Genomic DNA, 17,962 nt, shown 5'->3' with positions numbered 1-17,962 from the left:
TCACCACCCAACGTGTAATTAGACTCTGGAATTCGTTGCCGGAGAACGTGGTACGGGCGGTTAGCTTGACGGAGTTTAAAAAGGGGTTAGATAGATTCCTAAAGGACAAGTCCATAGACCGCTATTAAATGGACTTGGAAAAATTCCGCATTTTTAGGTATAACTTGTCTGGAATGTTTTTACGTTTGGGGAGCGTGCCAGGTGCCCTTGACCTGGATTGGCCACTGTCGGTGACAGGATGCTGGGCTAGATGGACCTTTGGTCTTTCCCAGTATGGCACTACTTATGTACTTATGTACTTATTACCTCTCCGGTAAAACGCTCAAAAATTTTAACGGCCCTGCAGCGTCACCAAGTGTCTGTTGCCTGTTTACAGGAGACTAAGCTGTCAGATGCAGAACATCTGAAACTGCGACAGAGATGGGTAGGAGATTGCTTCTATTCTTCAGCGCAGGGGAAGAGGGGAGGAGTGGCAATACTCATCCATAAGAACTTGCAATGTACAGCACGGGTGGTGGTTAGTGACACTCAGGGACGATATATCCTATTGCATTTAAATGTAATGGGCCAAGAGATTTTCTTACTCAATATGTATGGACCGAACGTGTATGACCACTCCCTTTTCCAGCACACCACATGACTAGGGTTGCAATATTCAGCTGCATCGTGGATTCTCATGGGAGACTTTAATCAAGTAATGGATGGGCAGTGTGACAGATCAACCCCGGGAGCGGGAGTGGCACTGGGCAGGGGCAAGGGGTTACCATATCTGTGTAAAACGTTAAACGTAGTAGACCCCTGGCGCCTGATGAACCCTAGTGTCCGTGACTATACTCATCTTTCTCGCGCTCACGGCACATGGTCAAGGATAGATTACATCTTGTTAGATGCCAGTCTTTTTTCACAAGTTTCACGGGTTGAGATTGGCCCCATGGAAGTCTCGGACCATGCTTTGATTTGGGCCGACATAGAACTGGGAGCTGCGCGTCTGAAGAGACGCCAGTGGCGTTTCCTGACCTATTTGACGGGGGACCCCCACTTCCAAGACTACCTTAGACAAAAATGGGCGCTGTTTGCAGACATCCATGTGGCGCATGAGCCTATGGCGCAGTTATACTGGGAAACATCGAAAGCTGTAATGTGGAGGGAAATAATTTCCTATATGTCCGCAAGGGCGAAGCGTATGGCCCAGGGGGTAATCCAGCTGGAACATAAGTATCAGATAGTTAAACGCAGATATCTTGCAGCCTCTTCTAAACTGCTTCGAGAAGAGATGGTTTCTACACTCGCAGCACTAAATTCCCTTATTCATGAAAGTACCAAGAAACAATTATTTCACCGTTCATTTGCTTTCCATAGGTATGGCAACAAGACAGGTAGACTATTGGCTAGAGTGGTAAAGAACTGGAGCGGTAATAGGTTTATCCCTTCTTTGAAAAAGCCAGACGGGACTCGGGAGAATAGTCTAACGGGGATATTGCAGCTTTTCCATCACTTTTACGCCTCCTTATATGCAGCACCAGACGCCCAGAGTGGTCCTTCGCTAGTAAATTACCTGGAAGATTCGGGTATACCACGATTATCAGAGGCAGTGATAGGTCAGTTAAATGCCCCCTTGAGAGCGCAGGAGATCCAGTCGGTGATCAAGTCTCTTAAGAGAGGCACGGCGCCTGGCCCTGATGGGTATACATCAGAATATTATCAATGTATGCTACCCCAGATTGTTGGTGCCTTGTCTTCCTTTTTTGAAACATCTATAATTCGGGGTGAGCTCCCCTGCCACGCCAACGAGGCACTGATTACGCTTATTCTGAAGCCGGGAAGGCCATCTGACAGCCCGGAGTCGTATAGGCCCATATCACTCATCAATGTAGATTTAAAGATCCTGGCTAGGGTGTTGGCAGACCGCTTGGCACCTCACATGCCCAACTTGGTGGGCGAGGGACAGGTGGGTTTTGTGTGAGGCAGGCACTCGTCTATTAATGTACGTAAAGTATGTCTCGCAATCGCACACAGTCAAGCTCAGGAGAAACCGCTGTTATTGGTGAGTTTAGACGCCGAAAAGGCGTTTGACAAAGTGTGCTGGGACTATTTATTTGGGGTTTTGGATTATGTAGGCCTGACTGGTTGGTATGGGCGGGCGATAGCAACTCTTTATTGTGGTCCCCGAGCCTCCTTGATGGTAAATGGCCTACGCTCTCGCACGTTTCCCATAGCTCGCGGTACGCGCCAGGGATGCCCGTTGTCACTGTTGTTGTTTTTGTTGTATTTGGAACCGCTGTTGCGGACAATACAAAGATACACAGATTTCGGGGGTCGACGGTCCTTCGTTTGCGATTAAAACATTGGCTTTTACAGATGATATACTCCTGACTTTGACTGATCCGAATAAGTCATTACCTAGTCTCTTGGATGTTATAGCAGAGTTTAGTTATTACTCTGGGTTTACACAATCTGCGGAAGTCTGTTGCTTACCCTGTTCAACCTGAGATTAGAGAGACTTGGGAGGGGGAATTTCCGCTCACGTGGTCCACTGACCCTTTAAAGTACCTGGGAGTATTGATTACATCAGACCTAACACGCCTGTACGAGGTTAATATCCAGCCTCTGCGAGTGCGCACTCAACGGACTCTACAGGGGTGGTTTTCACTTCCCTTGTCTCGCATGGGCAGAATTGCCTTATACAATATGATTCTGATCCCTCAGTGGCTTTATGTTTTACAGATGCTGCCCTTATTTCTCAAAGATAGTGATGATAAACTAATAACAAAGCTAGTGACGCGTTTTCTGTGGCAGGGCAAATGTCCTAGGTTATGGGCTTCACAGCTTTTTCTTCCCCGCACCCAGGGTGGTTTGGGTCTGTTAAGTGTTAAGCTTTTCTCGATAGCTAGTAACATGCGCCATTTGACCGATTGGTTTCGAGGATCCTCTTATTTTTCTTGTACAGAAATGGAGACGCGATTGTTCGCCCCCCCTTCACTTTAGCACTTGGTTACATGCGCGACCGGGGAGGTTGTGTACTCCTCCGGTTTTCGCACCATTGTTGCTCCCCGTGCGGAGGGCGTGGCGTTGGGTATGTCATTTTTATGGCCTAGAGGCGAAGGCTTCACCCTTGTTACCGATTCAGGGTAATAAAGACTTTATACCGGTATCTATCTCGGTAGATTTGACCACCTGGGCAGCTAAGAGATTGCAGTATTTGCATCAACTATATCAGGAAGATGGAACACTTAAAACCCCAGAACGTTTACAAGAGGAATATGGAATTTCAAAGGTGAATTTTTTTTCCATGTTTCAATTGCGTCATTATTTAAGATCTTTGCCACCTGCAGCGCTGACGCCACAGACATGGGAAATACTCTTGACTATTTTGGGTTTAGATGCTCAACTAGTGATTCCCCTGAAATACTATCATAATACGTTACGGGAACACTTAGGGGACATTGATTATGATAAAGTATTAGACAGCTGGAAGGGGGAGTTGGCAATAGACCTGCAGAGGGATCAGGTGAAGGCATGTCTCCTGGGCAGGCGGCAGGTGACGGAGAATGTGACGTTGCAGGAGATCCATTACAAGTTCTTATTGAGGATGTACATTTCTCCATACCGAGCATACCGGGCAACTATTCGGGACGAAGATGAGTGCTTAAAGTGTGCCCAGTCCTCGGCGAATTTGGGACATATGTTTTGGAGTTGCCCAAGGGTTTTGGGATTCTGGCGCCAGGTGAATAAACATGTCTCTCAAATGTGGGAGGTCACTTGGCGACTATCGCCATTACAATTGTTTGAAGTCTTTAGGGTGTCCCCCTTTTTATCCGGAGCGCTAAGGGCCTTTTTGAAAAAGGCAGTGTTAATTGGTAAGAAGTGCATTCTTCAACATTGGATAACGAGAGAATGCCCAACATTGCAGCAATGGCGCTCACACGTAATTGTATTTTGTGCGTTGGAGCGACGGGGTGTAGGAGATTTATCCACCCCTGGTGGTGATCTTTTTTGCCGGACTTGGTCCCCATTTTGGGACTCCCTGACCGCAGTGGCGCGCAGTAGAATTTTGAACGCTTAAACAGAAACGAAACGATAGGATATGACATGGCATGGGATGGGGGGGGGGGGGGGAGAGGGTCGGGGGGGGAAGGAATGGCTATAATCCTGAAGTGAGGTTTTCCATATTGTAGAAACGGTGGTTTCTGTCTGGTGCCATCATGACCACGCTTTCTCCTAAGAGAAGTCTCTCTGCCAGTGGCGTGGGGCTCATCAGAGTCCAGACCCCGCGCGGCCAGGCACAGCAGAGCGGTAATTGGTTATTGGAAAAAGAGATGGCCTAGAGTGGGATGATGGCACACTAGCTATTCAAGAGATAGATGTTATCATTGCTATAGGGGTTGGGGGAGGGGAGAAAATTGGTTGAATTCACTTGGATAGTTGATTGTATTATGTTGAGCACGTACAAAATGATTGGTTAACACATTTGTATTCTGCAAGATTGTGGTTTAAGTGAAGCAAGGTGGTTCATAATAATAAAAATCATTTAAACATAAAAACAGAAGGATGGTGTAGGGATGAAAAGTTAAAAGTTTGATGACGGACTGCATCATTTTGTCTTTATTGTGTATATCTTCATATTGGAATCTCCGTATATTCATATTGTTAAAAGTGTTCTGGTTGGTTTGTCATCAATAAAAATGTTGAACCATAAAGGAATAAAAAAAAAATCTAAAACAGATTTCAAAAAAAAAAAAAAAAAAAAAAAAAGTACTAGTAAAAAAGGCCCGTTTCCGAAACCAATGTGGGGTTTTTGTGTGTGTGTGTGTGTATGTGTCACAGTTATTTTGTGTGTGTGTGTGTGTGTGTGTGTGTGAGGGTGGGGTGTGTGTGCAGGTTGTTGATGTGTGTCTTTTTTTTTGTTTTGTTTTTTTGCTTGGGGGGGTTGGGGGATGTGCTGTGCTATGCTGGCAAAGTGGGATGGATTGATGTGTGGCTTTGAGGGTGTGTGTGGTTTTGTCTGTCAAGGAGGTTTGTGGAGGGGGGTTTTTCTGTTGGTGAAATGTAAATGTGGTTGTAGGGGGGTCAGCCTTTGCCGAGTGGTGGATTGTTTTTTCCGGGGTTTTTTTTTTTTTGGTGTTGTGCTGAGGCAGCAGTGTTGTTTTAGATGGGCGGAAGGTAGAGGAGCACGTTCTTGGTCTGTCGGTATTTTTTGGCCGTTTCAGGGCTGCTGTAGGGGAACACTGGAAGAGAAATGTGCTGTGGGAAGCAGCGCCGTCTTTTTCCGTTGGGCTGGGGTTCTGGGCATCCTGGAGGTGGGAGACGGCTTGCCTGAGGACGGGGATGTTGTTTTAAGTTGGCGGAAGGGAGAGGAGCACCGTCTCGGGCCATCGGGTGTTGATCCGGTATGTTCGGTCCATTTCAGGCCGGCTGCAGGGGAATGCTGGAATATGCGCTGCAGGAAGCTGCGCCGTCTTTTTCCAGGTGCTCGGGGAATCCCCGAGGTGGGAGACGGCTTGCCTGAGGCTGGGGATGGTTGGGCACGGCCACTTTGGCAAAAGGGGAAGAGGAAGGGGGTGGGGAGTTACCTGTAGCTGTGTGAGAAAACGGGTATTCTTTGTTTTGTATTATTAGTTTGCATTTCTGTTGAAGAAAGAGTGGATGCCTTTTGAATGATGGAGGTGGTGCGTCGGTGTGCGGTTGTTTCGTTAGTTTGGCAGCCAATCTCCAGCGATTCCTAGGCAGGGAAGGAGTACTCCTCCCCCTTCCTTGGTCGCTGTTTGCTGCTGGCTGGGTCGCGAGTAATCCTTCCAGCTGGGCCGCAGCTTGTCCTGTTCGCCCACGTCCCAGATGGTGACGGGCACGTTGTTTTCCGGCTCCTCTGACTCCATGTCAAGCGACCCCAAATATAGTCTTTGCTATGGGCCCTCTGGCACTCTTCAGTACTGGCATTAGGCATTTAAAAATTTCTCCCCCACCCCCCCGGTCTATTTTTGCACATACCCACAGCAGGAATATTCTTCTCTCGTTCCAGCGGTAGTTCTGTGCTCTCCGTGCTGCACAGATAATGAGCCATTCTGCTGGGGAATGCTCCTCCCTTATTGTCACGTAGTTTCCTCTAATTGGTCCGTCTTACGTTGCCTAGTGTTGCCTGGGAACGGTGTTGTGATGGTCCTTTGTGTTTCAGAATGTTGAGGGTGTTTTTTCTGATTGGTCCGTCATGCGAGGGCGGGGCAGAGAGACATGGTCAGTGTTGTGGCTTCACCACCATGAATCCATGAACCCTTCAGGGAGTGACTTCAGAATGTTGTCTTCAGAACGTTGAGAGTGAGTTTTATTATAGTAGATATTATATTTGCATATATGTATTGGCTCACAGCACGTAGTACAGGAAAAAGGGTACAAGCTGTCTTGGGGTGTGTGTTTAGAGGGAGGGAGAAAGAAAGGATAGGGTGTTTGTTCAGAGGAAGAAAGAAACCTTGGACTAGGGCTGTCTGAGAAAGGGGAGAGCAGAGCCAGGTTCTCTGGTGGCTAAAGATGGAGGTGTGCAGAGAAAGAAAAAGAAGAAACAAAGACAGCCCAGCAGAGTCCCGTGCCCTCTGCTGCAGGGAGAAAGAAAGAGGGAGACCTAGTGCCCTGGACACAGAGAAGTGCCCGGGACAGAGAGAGGGGGGGCAGTAGACCCCAAGCTGAGCTCTGTGCTCTGCTGCACAGAGAAAGACAGAGAGAGAAAGAGAGCCCTAGTGAGCTCTGCTTTATACCCAATAAGAACTGAGAGGGAACAGGAGCAGAGAGAGATCAAAAACTTCTCTCTTTCCCAGTTATTTCCTTTACAGAACTCCAGATACTTTCTGAAGTCAGGAAAGGTGACAACTTTCACAGGTTGTCCTGTTTGAAGTTACTAGTCATGGAGACTCACTGTCTGGCTTTGGTTGCTCTGAAGCCCTGCTCCCAGATGGAACAAAAGGTATGTTAAGAGTAATTGAGAAACCAAAGGGCTATCAGGCCTCTCTGAGCACCATTTGGTGCCATCCTCAGTGGTTCCTGAAGGGGAGGGGGAAGAGTTTATCAGAGGTCAGAAGCTGGTTTAATATTATGTATAAGTATGTCCAGCAATAATTTTGACCTCCCGCAATCCTGACAGTATTGTTATTTTATTTATTTGAATTTATATACAGCCTTTTTGAAGAAATTCACTCAAGGCGGTGTACAGTAAGAATAGATCAAACATGAGCAATAAGCAATTACAGCAGTAAAAATATTCAACAATACAAAATCTGGCATGGTGTACTACTTGCAATGTAAAACAAAAAAGGTGGGAATATAAGCCAGGCTCTCCAAAGAATGGAACCAAAAATTGTTTAAAAATCAAAGTTTAATATTTTCAAACAGATAAATATACCAATAATGCATAAGAAATGACTCGACACAACGTTGTGTTTCGGCCAAGGAGGCCTACATCAGAGGAACAAATATATTTTGACATATATATATATATGTATATCTTTCAGTTCTTTTTGCTAACAGTATTTTATTTTACTTTTTGTATTTACATCGTTCCTTGATTTATTTGAAAAAATATATTTGTTCCTCTTTTAATACAATTATTGCTATATATTATTATTAATTTAGTCATTTATCATTTTTTATATTTTGTTTGTGTATTTATGTTTTTAGACTCCTGATGTAGGCCTCCTTGGCCGAAACACAACGTTGTGTCGAGTCATTTCTTATGCATTATTGGTATATTTATCTGTTTGAAAATATTAAACTTTGATTTTTAAACAATTTTTGGTTCCATTCTTTGGAGAGCCTGGCTTATATTCCCACCTTTTTTGTTTTACATTTCACGCACCGTGGGATCTATTGAGTTCTCCATATTTTTGTGGATTCTCTTTGTACTACTTGCAATGACAATATGTAATAGAACATTATAGCACAACAAAAAAAAATTGTGTGCTACTGGGCAAAAACCATTTGTCCTATGCTAAATTCAGTGTGTGTATTCCAAATCCGAAGTCAGAATTGTTGTAACACGTCAGGAAACTTTGTTATACATAAGTTGGACCAAATGACTTAAGCACTTGGAAAGCATTGAATAATTTTTTACAGAACGAGTGTTACTCCAACAATTAATTGATCTACATCAAAGTTTTCGTAGTAAACAGTATATGAAAATGTAATGGAACAAAATTTTAAAAAAAAGTCTCGTATTCCAGTTTAAGTCTTACTTCAGCAAGGCCCAGCACTGTTAAAAGTGCTTCAGGCATCTACTTTTGCGTTTGTGACCGGTCATATTTTCCCATTGCAAAAACCAGCAGATCATCTAAATCTGATTGGCTCGGCAAGTGCGGCTGACCCTCCAGTTGTTCTGGATCAGGAAATACATCATGCCAATCAACATCTTTTTCTTCATCAGGATCAGAAGTGTCAGTTTCATAAGTACATAAGTAACTACTACTACTACTATTTAGCATTTCTATAGCGCTACAAGGCATACGCAGCAATGGACTTTCCCCTCAGGGATCTGTCCAAACCCCCTTTAAATTCCGTAAGGCCAGCTGCCGTCACTACATTCTCCGGCAATGAGTTCCAGAGTCTAACTACAGGCTGAGTAAAGAAAAACTTTCTCCTATTTGTTTTAAATCTACCATATTCTAGCTTCATCTTGTGTCTCCTGGTTGTTATTGTTGTTTGAAAGAGTTTTAATTGTCGTTCCTGCTGCAGGAGGGGCAGGCACTGGATTCTCTACCTCATGTGGTACTGGTTTAAGAGGATACTCACAGTCAGGATACACAATTTGTGACTTGTTTCTCTTTGAATATCCGGCGATTTTAGTCATGCAAAAATAACAGTCTGAATGGTGATTTTTCTGCTCACGTCAAACCATCGGCACTGCAAAAGCCATTCCTTTCCTTTTACCATTCAACCACTGTGTTAGCCCACACAGTGCAACAAACATGAGGTGCCTAGCTTTTATCTTGATCTCCAATTTGACAAAGTAATACTTGTAAGCAAGGCGCACTCGCTTTGTCAGATACTTTACAGATGCTGATCAGTGTATTTGCCACATATGTAGTAGAAATTGTCCGGATCGTCGACACATTTGCATTTGGGTCTATCCATCTTGCCTTATATATTTACTGCTGACATCAACCAATAGACCTGAGCGCGTTCAGACAGGTCCGGGCATGTCCGTTGGAATATTTCCACTATATAATGCATAATATTATAAGTGAATTGGCTTTGCATGTATAACTTAAAATCTAGACGTGTCAGGTAAATTCGGAGTTCATATTTGGAATCAGCGGGTTCAATTTTAGTATAAATCACGTTTTTCTCTCAGTAGCAAAATCATTGTTGCGTTGTGGATAGTGAAGGGTAAGGCATAGTTATAACATATAGATGAGTAAGAAAGTAGGAAGAATTTGAAAGTAAGGTGACTGATTTGAAGAAAGTTGCATATGAGGTTAGAGAGATGGTTAAATATTATCTCAGTTAGGCTAGGAGTGGATAAACATGTCCCACTGCAGTATGTGGTGCCTGAGTCAATCCTTGTATGTGAGTGAGACTAAAAGTTAGTTACCTCTTCCATTAAAGATTTGGTTGAAGAGCCAAGCTTTCACCTGCTTCCTGAAGTAGAGAAAGTCTTGTGTTAAGCGGAGCCTTTCAGGCAACGCATTCCAGAGTGCGGGGACTACTCCGGAGAAGGCTCGCTTGCAAGTATCACGTTATGTAATGTCTTTTGGAGAGGGTGTAGTTAGTGAAAGTCCTTGGAGGTGTGTGGAGGATCATCCTATTCTTCAGATACTCAATGTTATGCTCAGTAATGCTTGATGCTATGTTCAGTTATGCTCAATGTTTCCACACGAGTCATCTCATCGAAACAGAGATGGTAAGTTTCTACATTTCTTTAATTGGACCTTAATTAAGATTAATCTGTGTAAAGTAATATTAAAACATTTTGCTTTTCTGTGTTTCACGTGTGATATTTGCATAGGGGACTTATGAAGTGAGGTTTTAGCACAACAGTTCCACCATCTTTTAAGTTTCTGGTGTAATGGGGATCCACTGGGTTACAGTGCAGTATATAATACGTGAATCGCTTTGGTTGTACCACAGAAAAGCAGTATATCAAATAAACTGCCCACACCTGTAATATATGTAGTATTGTAAACAGCAACAGAAAATTATGGCCAGCCTTCACCCCACCATATTGTACCTATTAATACTCTTTGCATCATTCTCTACTATGACACAATACATTGAAAATTATCTATAATGATGATTCCAGGATGAGTTGCAAGGATGGAAGTATTTTTTTTTTTCTTTTCTTTTTGCTGCACATAAAAAGCAGATTTTTTCCTCTCATAATACACAGAATTTTGGTATATCTGAAAATGCTAAGATGACTAATCTTTAAGATACGTATAATAGGACATCCGACTGAAACACCAGGTATGGGAAGTAAATCAAGCGAAAAACGCAATCCAACTTTTGAACGTTTTAACTGTTCTCCCCTCATTAGTACGTTTAGACACACACATTTATTTCATTACTCATTTGTGGAAGCAAATATTGGGGCTACCACCGTACCATCTACATTTAGTCAAGAATGGAGACTTCAATGCTAACTCACAGCAGCCTGCATATACATATATAAAAATCCTTTTTTTGTTCAGGCTTCCCATGATGCGCTTCCAGCACCCCTCCTTTTGTGCAGCTAAGGGGAGGGTTGTACTCGGCGTATTTTGCAAACACAGAAATGCCCCTTACTTCTGCATCCCACCCCTGTTCATATTAAATTTGAAACTTGGTTACCATCCGAGCCGCCTCTGCCCACGTGCGCTCTTTCTTCCTCTTCTGCTTGTCCTTCATCTTCTTCTATGGCGCCCAAAGCCTCGGTCCTAGTAAAAAAAAAAAAAAAAACAGCGCGCGACCCCGCCACCAGCCGTTAAAACAGAGCGAAACGTGAATGAGATGCTGCCTGCAACAGCTTCGCACGAGACTAACAAATAATTGCAAATAAGCCTGGGAAAAGCGCCAGACAGAAGCACGTAAGTATCCACGCGGCTACTGCCGCACTATCACCAAGGCCTGTGACCCGACATAACACAGCGGTCAAAGGGCGCCATCGACAGGAAGCACACGCCCTGCCCTTTGTTATACGTTTCCCAGGCTAAAGGCTGTTTGCAGATTGCGTTCGCAAAATTTAATTTGCAATCCCGTTTTCTTCTTATATTGCAAAGAATTTTATCTTATTTGAACAAAAATAAACATCACTGTATGCTGGGAAATGTAGTTAATTTCGCCGCTCCATCCTTTTCGCCCTCAGTGCTCGTGAGTCTTATTTAAGTATGAACTACACTTCCCGTCATTCAATGCATTCTAGACCCTCCCTCCCACTATTCCGTATCCGTATCTTTTGACCCTACTTTTGAAAATGAATCTGGAGGTTACGAATTGGGGAGTGGCTGCGGGGGTGGTTGTACCTGCAATTATCGCGATATTACTGAGAAGGCTCTCTGTAGAATAGTAATAAATAGGGCTGCAGAGATGGCTCGTTTTCTCTATTCTTTCTTTCTTTTTTTGCTGCTGCTTGGCCAGTACCAGTTCAATCCTTCAGAGAAAAAGCGGCCTACGGCCACGTTTTGCATTAATTCAGCTATGTGCATGGATTAAAATCCTCTGCTTGTATTAAGATTCAGAACAAAAATCAGACCACGCCCATTCCTACATACATACAGTTTAAAGCCCTCAGGTATTGTTTGTTCTTTTTCTTGAAATGTATATTTCACAACTTAGATGGTCAGTATTTCCCACTGTAACTACTACTACTATTTAGCATTTCTATAGCGCTACAAGGCGTACGCAGCGCTGCACAAACATAGAAGAAAGACTAGGGTTACCATTTTGTGTCCTCTGAAAAAGAGGACACATGCCACGCCCCCGCCTGCACCCGCCACGCCCACTGCCACGCCCCTTTTGGATCGTAATTCCGCCCCCTTTCCCCTCCCCTCTTCACATAGTCCCCTCCCCCGCACCCCCCCATCACATACTCCCCTCCCCCTGTCACATGCTCCCCTCCCCTTCCTTACCATCTTCCCTGGTGGTCTAGTGACGTCTTCGGGGCAGGAAAGAGTCCCCTCTTTCCTGCCCGGAGCGCTGCCTGCCCTTGCCTACATCCTTCTCGGTCTCGGCTGAGGATTCAAAATGGCCGCCGAGAGTTGAAGCGGCCTCGCGAGACTTCAACTCTCGGTGGCCATTTTGAATCACCAGCAGAGACCGAGAAGGAGGATGGGCAAGGCAGAGCTCCGGGCAGGAAAGAGGGGGCTCTTTCCTGCCCCGAAAGACGTCACTAGACCACCAGGGAAGATGGTAAGGAAGGTGAGGGGAGACCCACGGCGCCGATGGATCGCGCAACTGCACGCACGCGCGCCCTCCCGCACGCACGTTTGTCCAGAAATCCGGACAAACGTGCATGCAGGCAAAACCCGCCGGACGCCCCGGACATGCCCTCAAAAAGAGGACATGTCCGGGGAAATCCGGACAAATGGTAACCCTAAGAAAGACAGTCCCTGCTCAAAGAGCTTACAATCTAATAGACAAAAAATAAATAAAGTAAGCAAATCAAATCAATTAATGTGAACGGGAAGGAAGAGAGGAGGGTAGGTGGAGGCGAGTGGTTACAAGTGGTTACGAGTCGAAAGCAATGTTAAAGAGGTGGGCTTTGAGTCTAGATTTAAAGGTGGCCAAGGATGGGGCAAGACGTAGGGGCTCAGGAAATTTATTCCAGGCGTAGGGTGCAGCAAGACAGAAGGCGCGAAGTCTGGAGTTAGCAGTAGTGGAGAAGGGAACAGATAAGAAGGATTTATCCATGGAGCGGAGTGCACGGGAAGGGGTGTAGAGAAGGACGAGTGTGGAGAGATACTGGGGAGCAGCAGAGTGAGTACATTTATAGGTTAGTAGAAGAAGTTTGAACAGGATGCGAAAAAGGATAGGGAGCCAGTGAAGGGTCTTGAGGAGAGGGGTAGTATGAGTAAAGCGACCCTGGCGGAAGACGAGACGGGCAGCAGAGTTTTGAACCGACTGGAGAGGGGAGAGGTGACTAAGTGGGAGGCCAGCAAGAAGCAAATTGCAGTAGTCTAAACGAGAGGTGACAAGGGAGTGGATGAGGGTTTTGGTAGAGTGCTCGGAAAGAAAGGGGCGGATTTTATGGATGTTGTAAAGAAAGAAACGACAGGTCTTGGCAATCTGCTGGATATGAGCAAAGAAGGAGAGAGAAGAGTCAAAGATGACCCCAAGGTTTCGAGCTGAGGAGACAGGGAGAATGAGAGAGCCAACAACAGAAATAGAAAATGGGGGGAGTGGGGAGGTGGGTTTGGGGTAAAATGAGAAGCTCGGTTTTGGTCATATTTAATTTCAGGTGGCATTGAGACAACCCTGTCAGGCTGTCAAAGTAATGCTTGGATGTCTCACTTATATATACGATCTGCTACCACATTTGCTTACTTCCGATCTGACAAAGAAGGGCAACCTTCGAAAGCTAATCAAGAAATGTATTAAGTTATGTCCAATAAAAAAGGTATCATCTTATTTTCTTTTCCATGTTTTATTTTGTGTGATTTCTATTGATAACCTTAAGAGTGGACTAACACGGCTACCACACCTCTCCACTGTAACAGCAAACTTGGCCAGCTTTTATTCTAAGGGGCTCAATTAAGTTCATGGAAATTTTTCCAAGACTATATCATATACAAGTGACATTTTAACAAATTGCCAACTTCCCTGTTTGTGATACCAGTGTTTAATTATGGAGTGTAACCTACCATCAAGCAGCAAATGCAACTCTGGGTGCCTTGATGGGTAGACAGTGAACCATGCAGGTCTTTAGTTGCTGTTATGTACTATGTCTGTCTAGCACTACTGACAGCACGGAATGCACCAGTGTTTTAAGAAAGCTGCCATGCTTACATAGTAAATGACGGCAGATAAAGTCCTGTAAGTGACTAGCACTGAATGCAATAGGATGCACTCAGGCACAATCTTCTCGCACTTTTACTCCTATGATCAGAGCTAATGGCTTGCCTAAATTTGCATGCTATTAGCTATGATCATAGGGATGTTTCAGCCTTGTGCTATTCTAGCGCTATTTTTTAGAGCGCTGTTTGGAACAGCGCGGGGCTTCTGATCTTCGGCACCCAAGTTAGGCAACTCTTCATTTGTGTGGTAATATAACTAGTTTGTATGTACATAAAAAGTTTGGACAACGTGAAGCAGAATTTCAAACTTCTTTATAAGTGGTTTGTACACTGTGTTATGATGGGGGAGGGAGTTATCCGTTTGAATGCAAGAGGGAACTGGATTGGGGTTCCGTTTGAATGCAAGAGGGAACTGGATTGGGGTTAACTTGACAATGGACAAACAATGGTAGGTGGGCATGTTGATAAGGGACAGTTGATTTACCTGTTTTCTTTTTTTTTATATCTGAGCCTTGGGGAGGGAGTTATAGCTAGAGACCCATGGTCAGGAGTTCAGGAAGGAACAGGTAGTAGGGACAGATTTCTGGGGGCCTATGGGATTAAAGTTTTAGTGATTTCACAAGGGTAGTCAATTCTTTGGGATCAGGAAGCAGGGTACGGTTGGTGAGGGATTTCTTGGGAGGAGTAGCATTAAGTGGTTGGTCTCGATGTGGATAACTATCGTGGAGGAGTTTCATAGGAAAGAAGGGAGAAAGAGGAATATTAGGCTATTGTGGGGGATGGGGGAGTAGGGAGGGTTAGGTTGGGAAGGGGTGGGTGGGGAGGCAAGAAGATGGTAGGGCATACAGTGAAAGATGGCAATATTTTGGGTAATGAGAGGACTTCTGTACAGGGTTAAAGATAATTTGTTCCCTTTTCATGGTGAGCTGGTGACTGGGACGGCTTGCCCTGTGTGTTTCATGTAATCATCCAGGTTGGACAAGCTTTAAATTAGGGGGTCATGTCATGGTGAAAATAGTCATATCAAATGTAAGCAGGATTTCTTCCCCAATAAAAAGATAAAAAATTTACAAAGACACAAGGTAGACAAATTCATTTAACAGAGATAGAACATGCAAAGTTAAATTGGTGATGGATGGCAGACTGGGTGGCATGGCAATATTGTTTCGCAAAAAGGCATAGTAGGTCATATCCATCCAGTGTATATGGACAATGAGGAACGATTGGTGATTGTGCAGTGCATATGCTCCTAACCACTACAGCAAGCAATTCAATAAGCAGCTGTTAGGAAAGTTGTTACCACTGGAAAACCTTCATATTATAATAGGAGAGGATTTCAACTCAGTGTGGGATCCACAAATAGATAAATCATATAATCCCCACTCTGAAATCGTAAATTCCACATCTCAGCAATACTTTAAATCTAGTAAATATTTGGAGAGTCCTGCATCCCTTGAACCATGATTATACCCACTTGTCAAGAGCACACTCCACTCAATCTTGCATCAATTATCTTTTGATATCAGAGGATCTAATGTCCTCCATTGTAAAGGTGAAGACTGGTCTTTTTGAGATCTCAGATCATGCTATCGTTTGGATGGAGTGGCAACTAAGTTTGCAGCATTGGGAAAAATTCCAATGAAGATTCCCTTTTGTATACAGATGGAATTTTTAAAGATAAATTGTTAACTAGATGGCAAGATTATAAAGTGCAGAAAGCTGATCATGAGCAACAACCCATACTATATTGGGAGGCGGCAAAGGCAGTTTTCAGGGGGAAGATCATAAGCAAGGCCTACTATCACAAAAGGCCCAGGATCGTGAAATTCAAAGTTTGGAAAAACAAGTGCATACAGCACATCAGCATTTTGGGAGATCCTTGAGTGAGGCAGATAAGCAACATCTTTTAGGATTGCAGAGAACTGCTGCATCAAAAAGGCTACCAAATCCATTATTCAATATAGATACCAATTGTACAAACATGGGAATAAGGAAAGTAAGTATCAACTAGGGAGGGTCCAAGAAGGGTAATGACTATCTTACTCCTTTTGTCTTGCGACATTAAACATGATTCAAAGATTAGCACACTTTTCCAAAAATATTACGAGCAGTTATATGCTGCATCTTGGGAAGAAGGTCTGCAAGGTGAACACTATCTGGGGGGCCTTTCCTTGCCTATGTTGTCACTGGCTGATCAGGCTTAGCTTGAAACCCCAATAGACAGGAGAGAGATGGAATAAGCAATTAAGCAAAGTCCACTCCTCAAGGCGCCAGGATCTGATAGCTATAGTCTATAAACTAATGGATGAGGATGTAGTGGCTCCTTTGACTAGCGTTTAATGCATTGTGGATTGGGGGTCCCTACCAGGAGATTTAAATATGGCTCTCATAATTGTACTACCCAAACCTGGGAAGGATCCTGTAGACCAATTTCCTTGCTACATTTTTAAACAGTTATTGGTGAAAGTTATGGCAAGAGTACTGCCATCACTTATCCATGCCACACAGGTGGAATTTGTCAGAGATGGGTCCATGACAGCGCATGCAGGTCCCAGGAGCAGTTTTAGTGGGTACTGCAGTGCACTTCAGACAGGCGGACCCAGGCCCCCCCCCCCCCCCCCACACCTGTTACATTTGTGGAAGAAACAGCGAGCCCTCCAAAACCCACCGTACACACATCTAGGTGCCCCCCTTCACTCGTAAGGGCTATGGTAGTGGTGTACAGTTGGAGGTAGTGGGTTTTGGGGGGCTCAGCACACAAGGTAAGGGAGCTATGTACCTGGGAGCAATTTATGAAGTCCACTGCAGTGCCCCCTAGGGTGCCCGGTTGGTGTCCTGGCATGTCAGGGGGACCAGTGCACTAGAAATGCTGACTCCTTCCACGACCAAATGGCTTGCATTTGGCCGTTTTTGACATGGATGTCTTTGATTTTGAAAATCACCAAAAGTCAGAAACGTCCATGTCTAGGGACGACCAAATCTAGGGACGTCCAAATTTAAGGATTTGGACGTCCCTTACGGTATTTTTTAAACAAAAGATGGACATCTATCTTGTTTCAAAAATACGGGTTTCCCCGCCCCTGGGTTTCACCATTTTGCAAGGACGTCCAAATCGCAACTTGGACGTCCCTTTCAAAAATGCCCCTCCACATGTCTCTCCAATGACTAATTAATGGAGTTAGTTCTGAAAGTTTCTCTATATTGAGGGGTACCAGGCATGGATGCCCGCTTTCCCCATTATTGCTTGTACTGACGTTGGATCGTTTGTTATGGGACATTCATGCTAGCTCAGAAATTAAAGATATTAAAATATGGACTCACGTCTTCAAAATTGCATCTTTTGCAGATCTACTAGTATATCTGATAGACCCTTGCGCGTTCTTGGAATGTTTTGCAGAATATGGAGACCTCACAAGTTAAGTTAAATTTGCAGAAGTCAGAAGCACTGCCATCGGAGGAATCCTGTGAAAAGACTTTGTAGTGCTGCTTTTCCCCTATGTTGGGCAGATCAAGCATTCTGATATCTGGGGATCCAGCTAGGGATACAGACAGGTGGCTTGTACTCGATGAATATTGCTAGGCTCTTAATCTCTACAAGAAAGCAGCTGGAAGGTTGGATGCATTTGCCAATTTATTTGGTTGGTAGAATCAGTTTGTTTTGCATGATAGTGTTCCCCAGATGGCTATGCATATATTCATATTCTCCCCCTTATTTTGTAAAAAAAAAAAAGATTTGGATCGGCTATATAAAATGATATTTAAATTTCGTTGGGCTGGAACCTTTTTGTTAGCCTATCCCTGTAAATGCATAGTAAGGTTAAGTCAGATAAAATCTGTTTTTTATATACCGGAACAGCTGGAGTCCTTCCTCGACTCAAAACAGTTAAAGAAGTAGAAGAATGAGAAATAGGCGCCATCATTTAGTTATATATACCTTATAATCTTCACTAATTCCTAACCCCCCCCCCCCCTTTAGTTGGGGTCTAAGAAAGCCTTAT

The 17,962-nt window shown here is 44.2% G+C and overlaps 1 protein-coding gene and 1 long non-coding RNA gene across 4 annotated transcripts in view; one reads left to right on the top strand and one right to left on the bottom strand.

The window, feature by feature from the left end:
* ASXL1 (ASXL transcriptional regulator 1) overlaps positions 1-11,085 on the bottom strand; it is a 262,106-nt gene extending 251,021 nt beyond the window's left edge. For all 3 annotated transcript variants that reach the window (XM_030211279.1, XM_030211281.1, XM_030211280.1), the window contains exon 1: positions 10,804-11,085. In XM_030211279.1, the coding sequence (XP_030067139.1) occupies positions 10,804-10,860 (57 nt within the window). In that variant the 5' untranslated portion in view covers positions 10,861-11,085. The remainder of the gene's footprint in view (positions 1-10,803) is intronic.
* Positions 11,086-11,467: 382 nt separating this feature from the next.
* Positions 11,468-17,694, top strand: LOC115475515. The gene is made up of 2 exons (XR_003943054.1): positions 11,468-11,743; positions 17,311-17,694. It is a non-coding gene; the product is annotated as an uncharacterized LOC115475515 (long non-coding RNA).
* The last annotated feature ends 268 nt before the right edge of the window (positions 17,695-17,962 follow it).

The sequence above is a fragment of the Microcaecilia unicolor genome, chromosome 8 (genome assembly GCF_901765095.1).
Source record: "Microcaecilia unicolor chromosome 8, aMicUni1.1, whole genome shotgun sequence".
Classification (NCBI taxonomy): Eukaryota; Metazoa; Chordata; class Amphibia; order Gymnophiona; family Siphonopidae; genus Microcaecilia; species Microcaecilia unicolor.
Note: the sequence above shows the minus strand (reverse complement) of the source record. Positions and strands in the feature narration are given on the sequence as shown.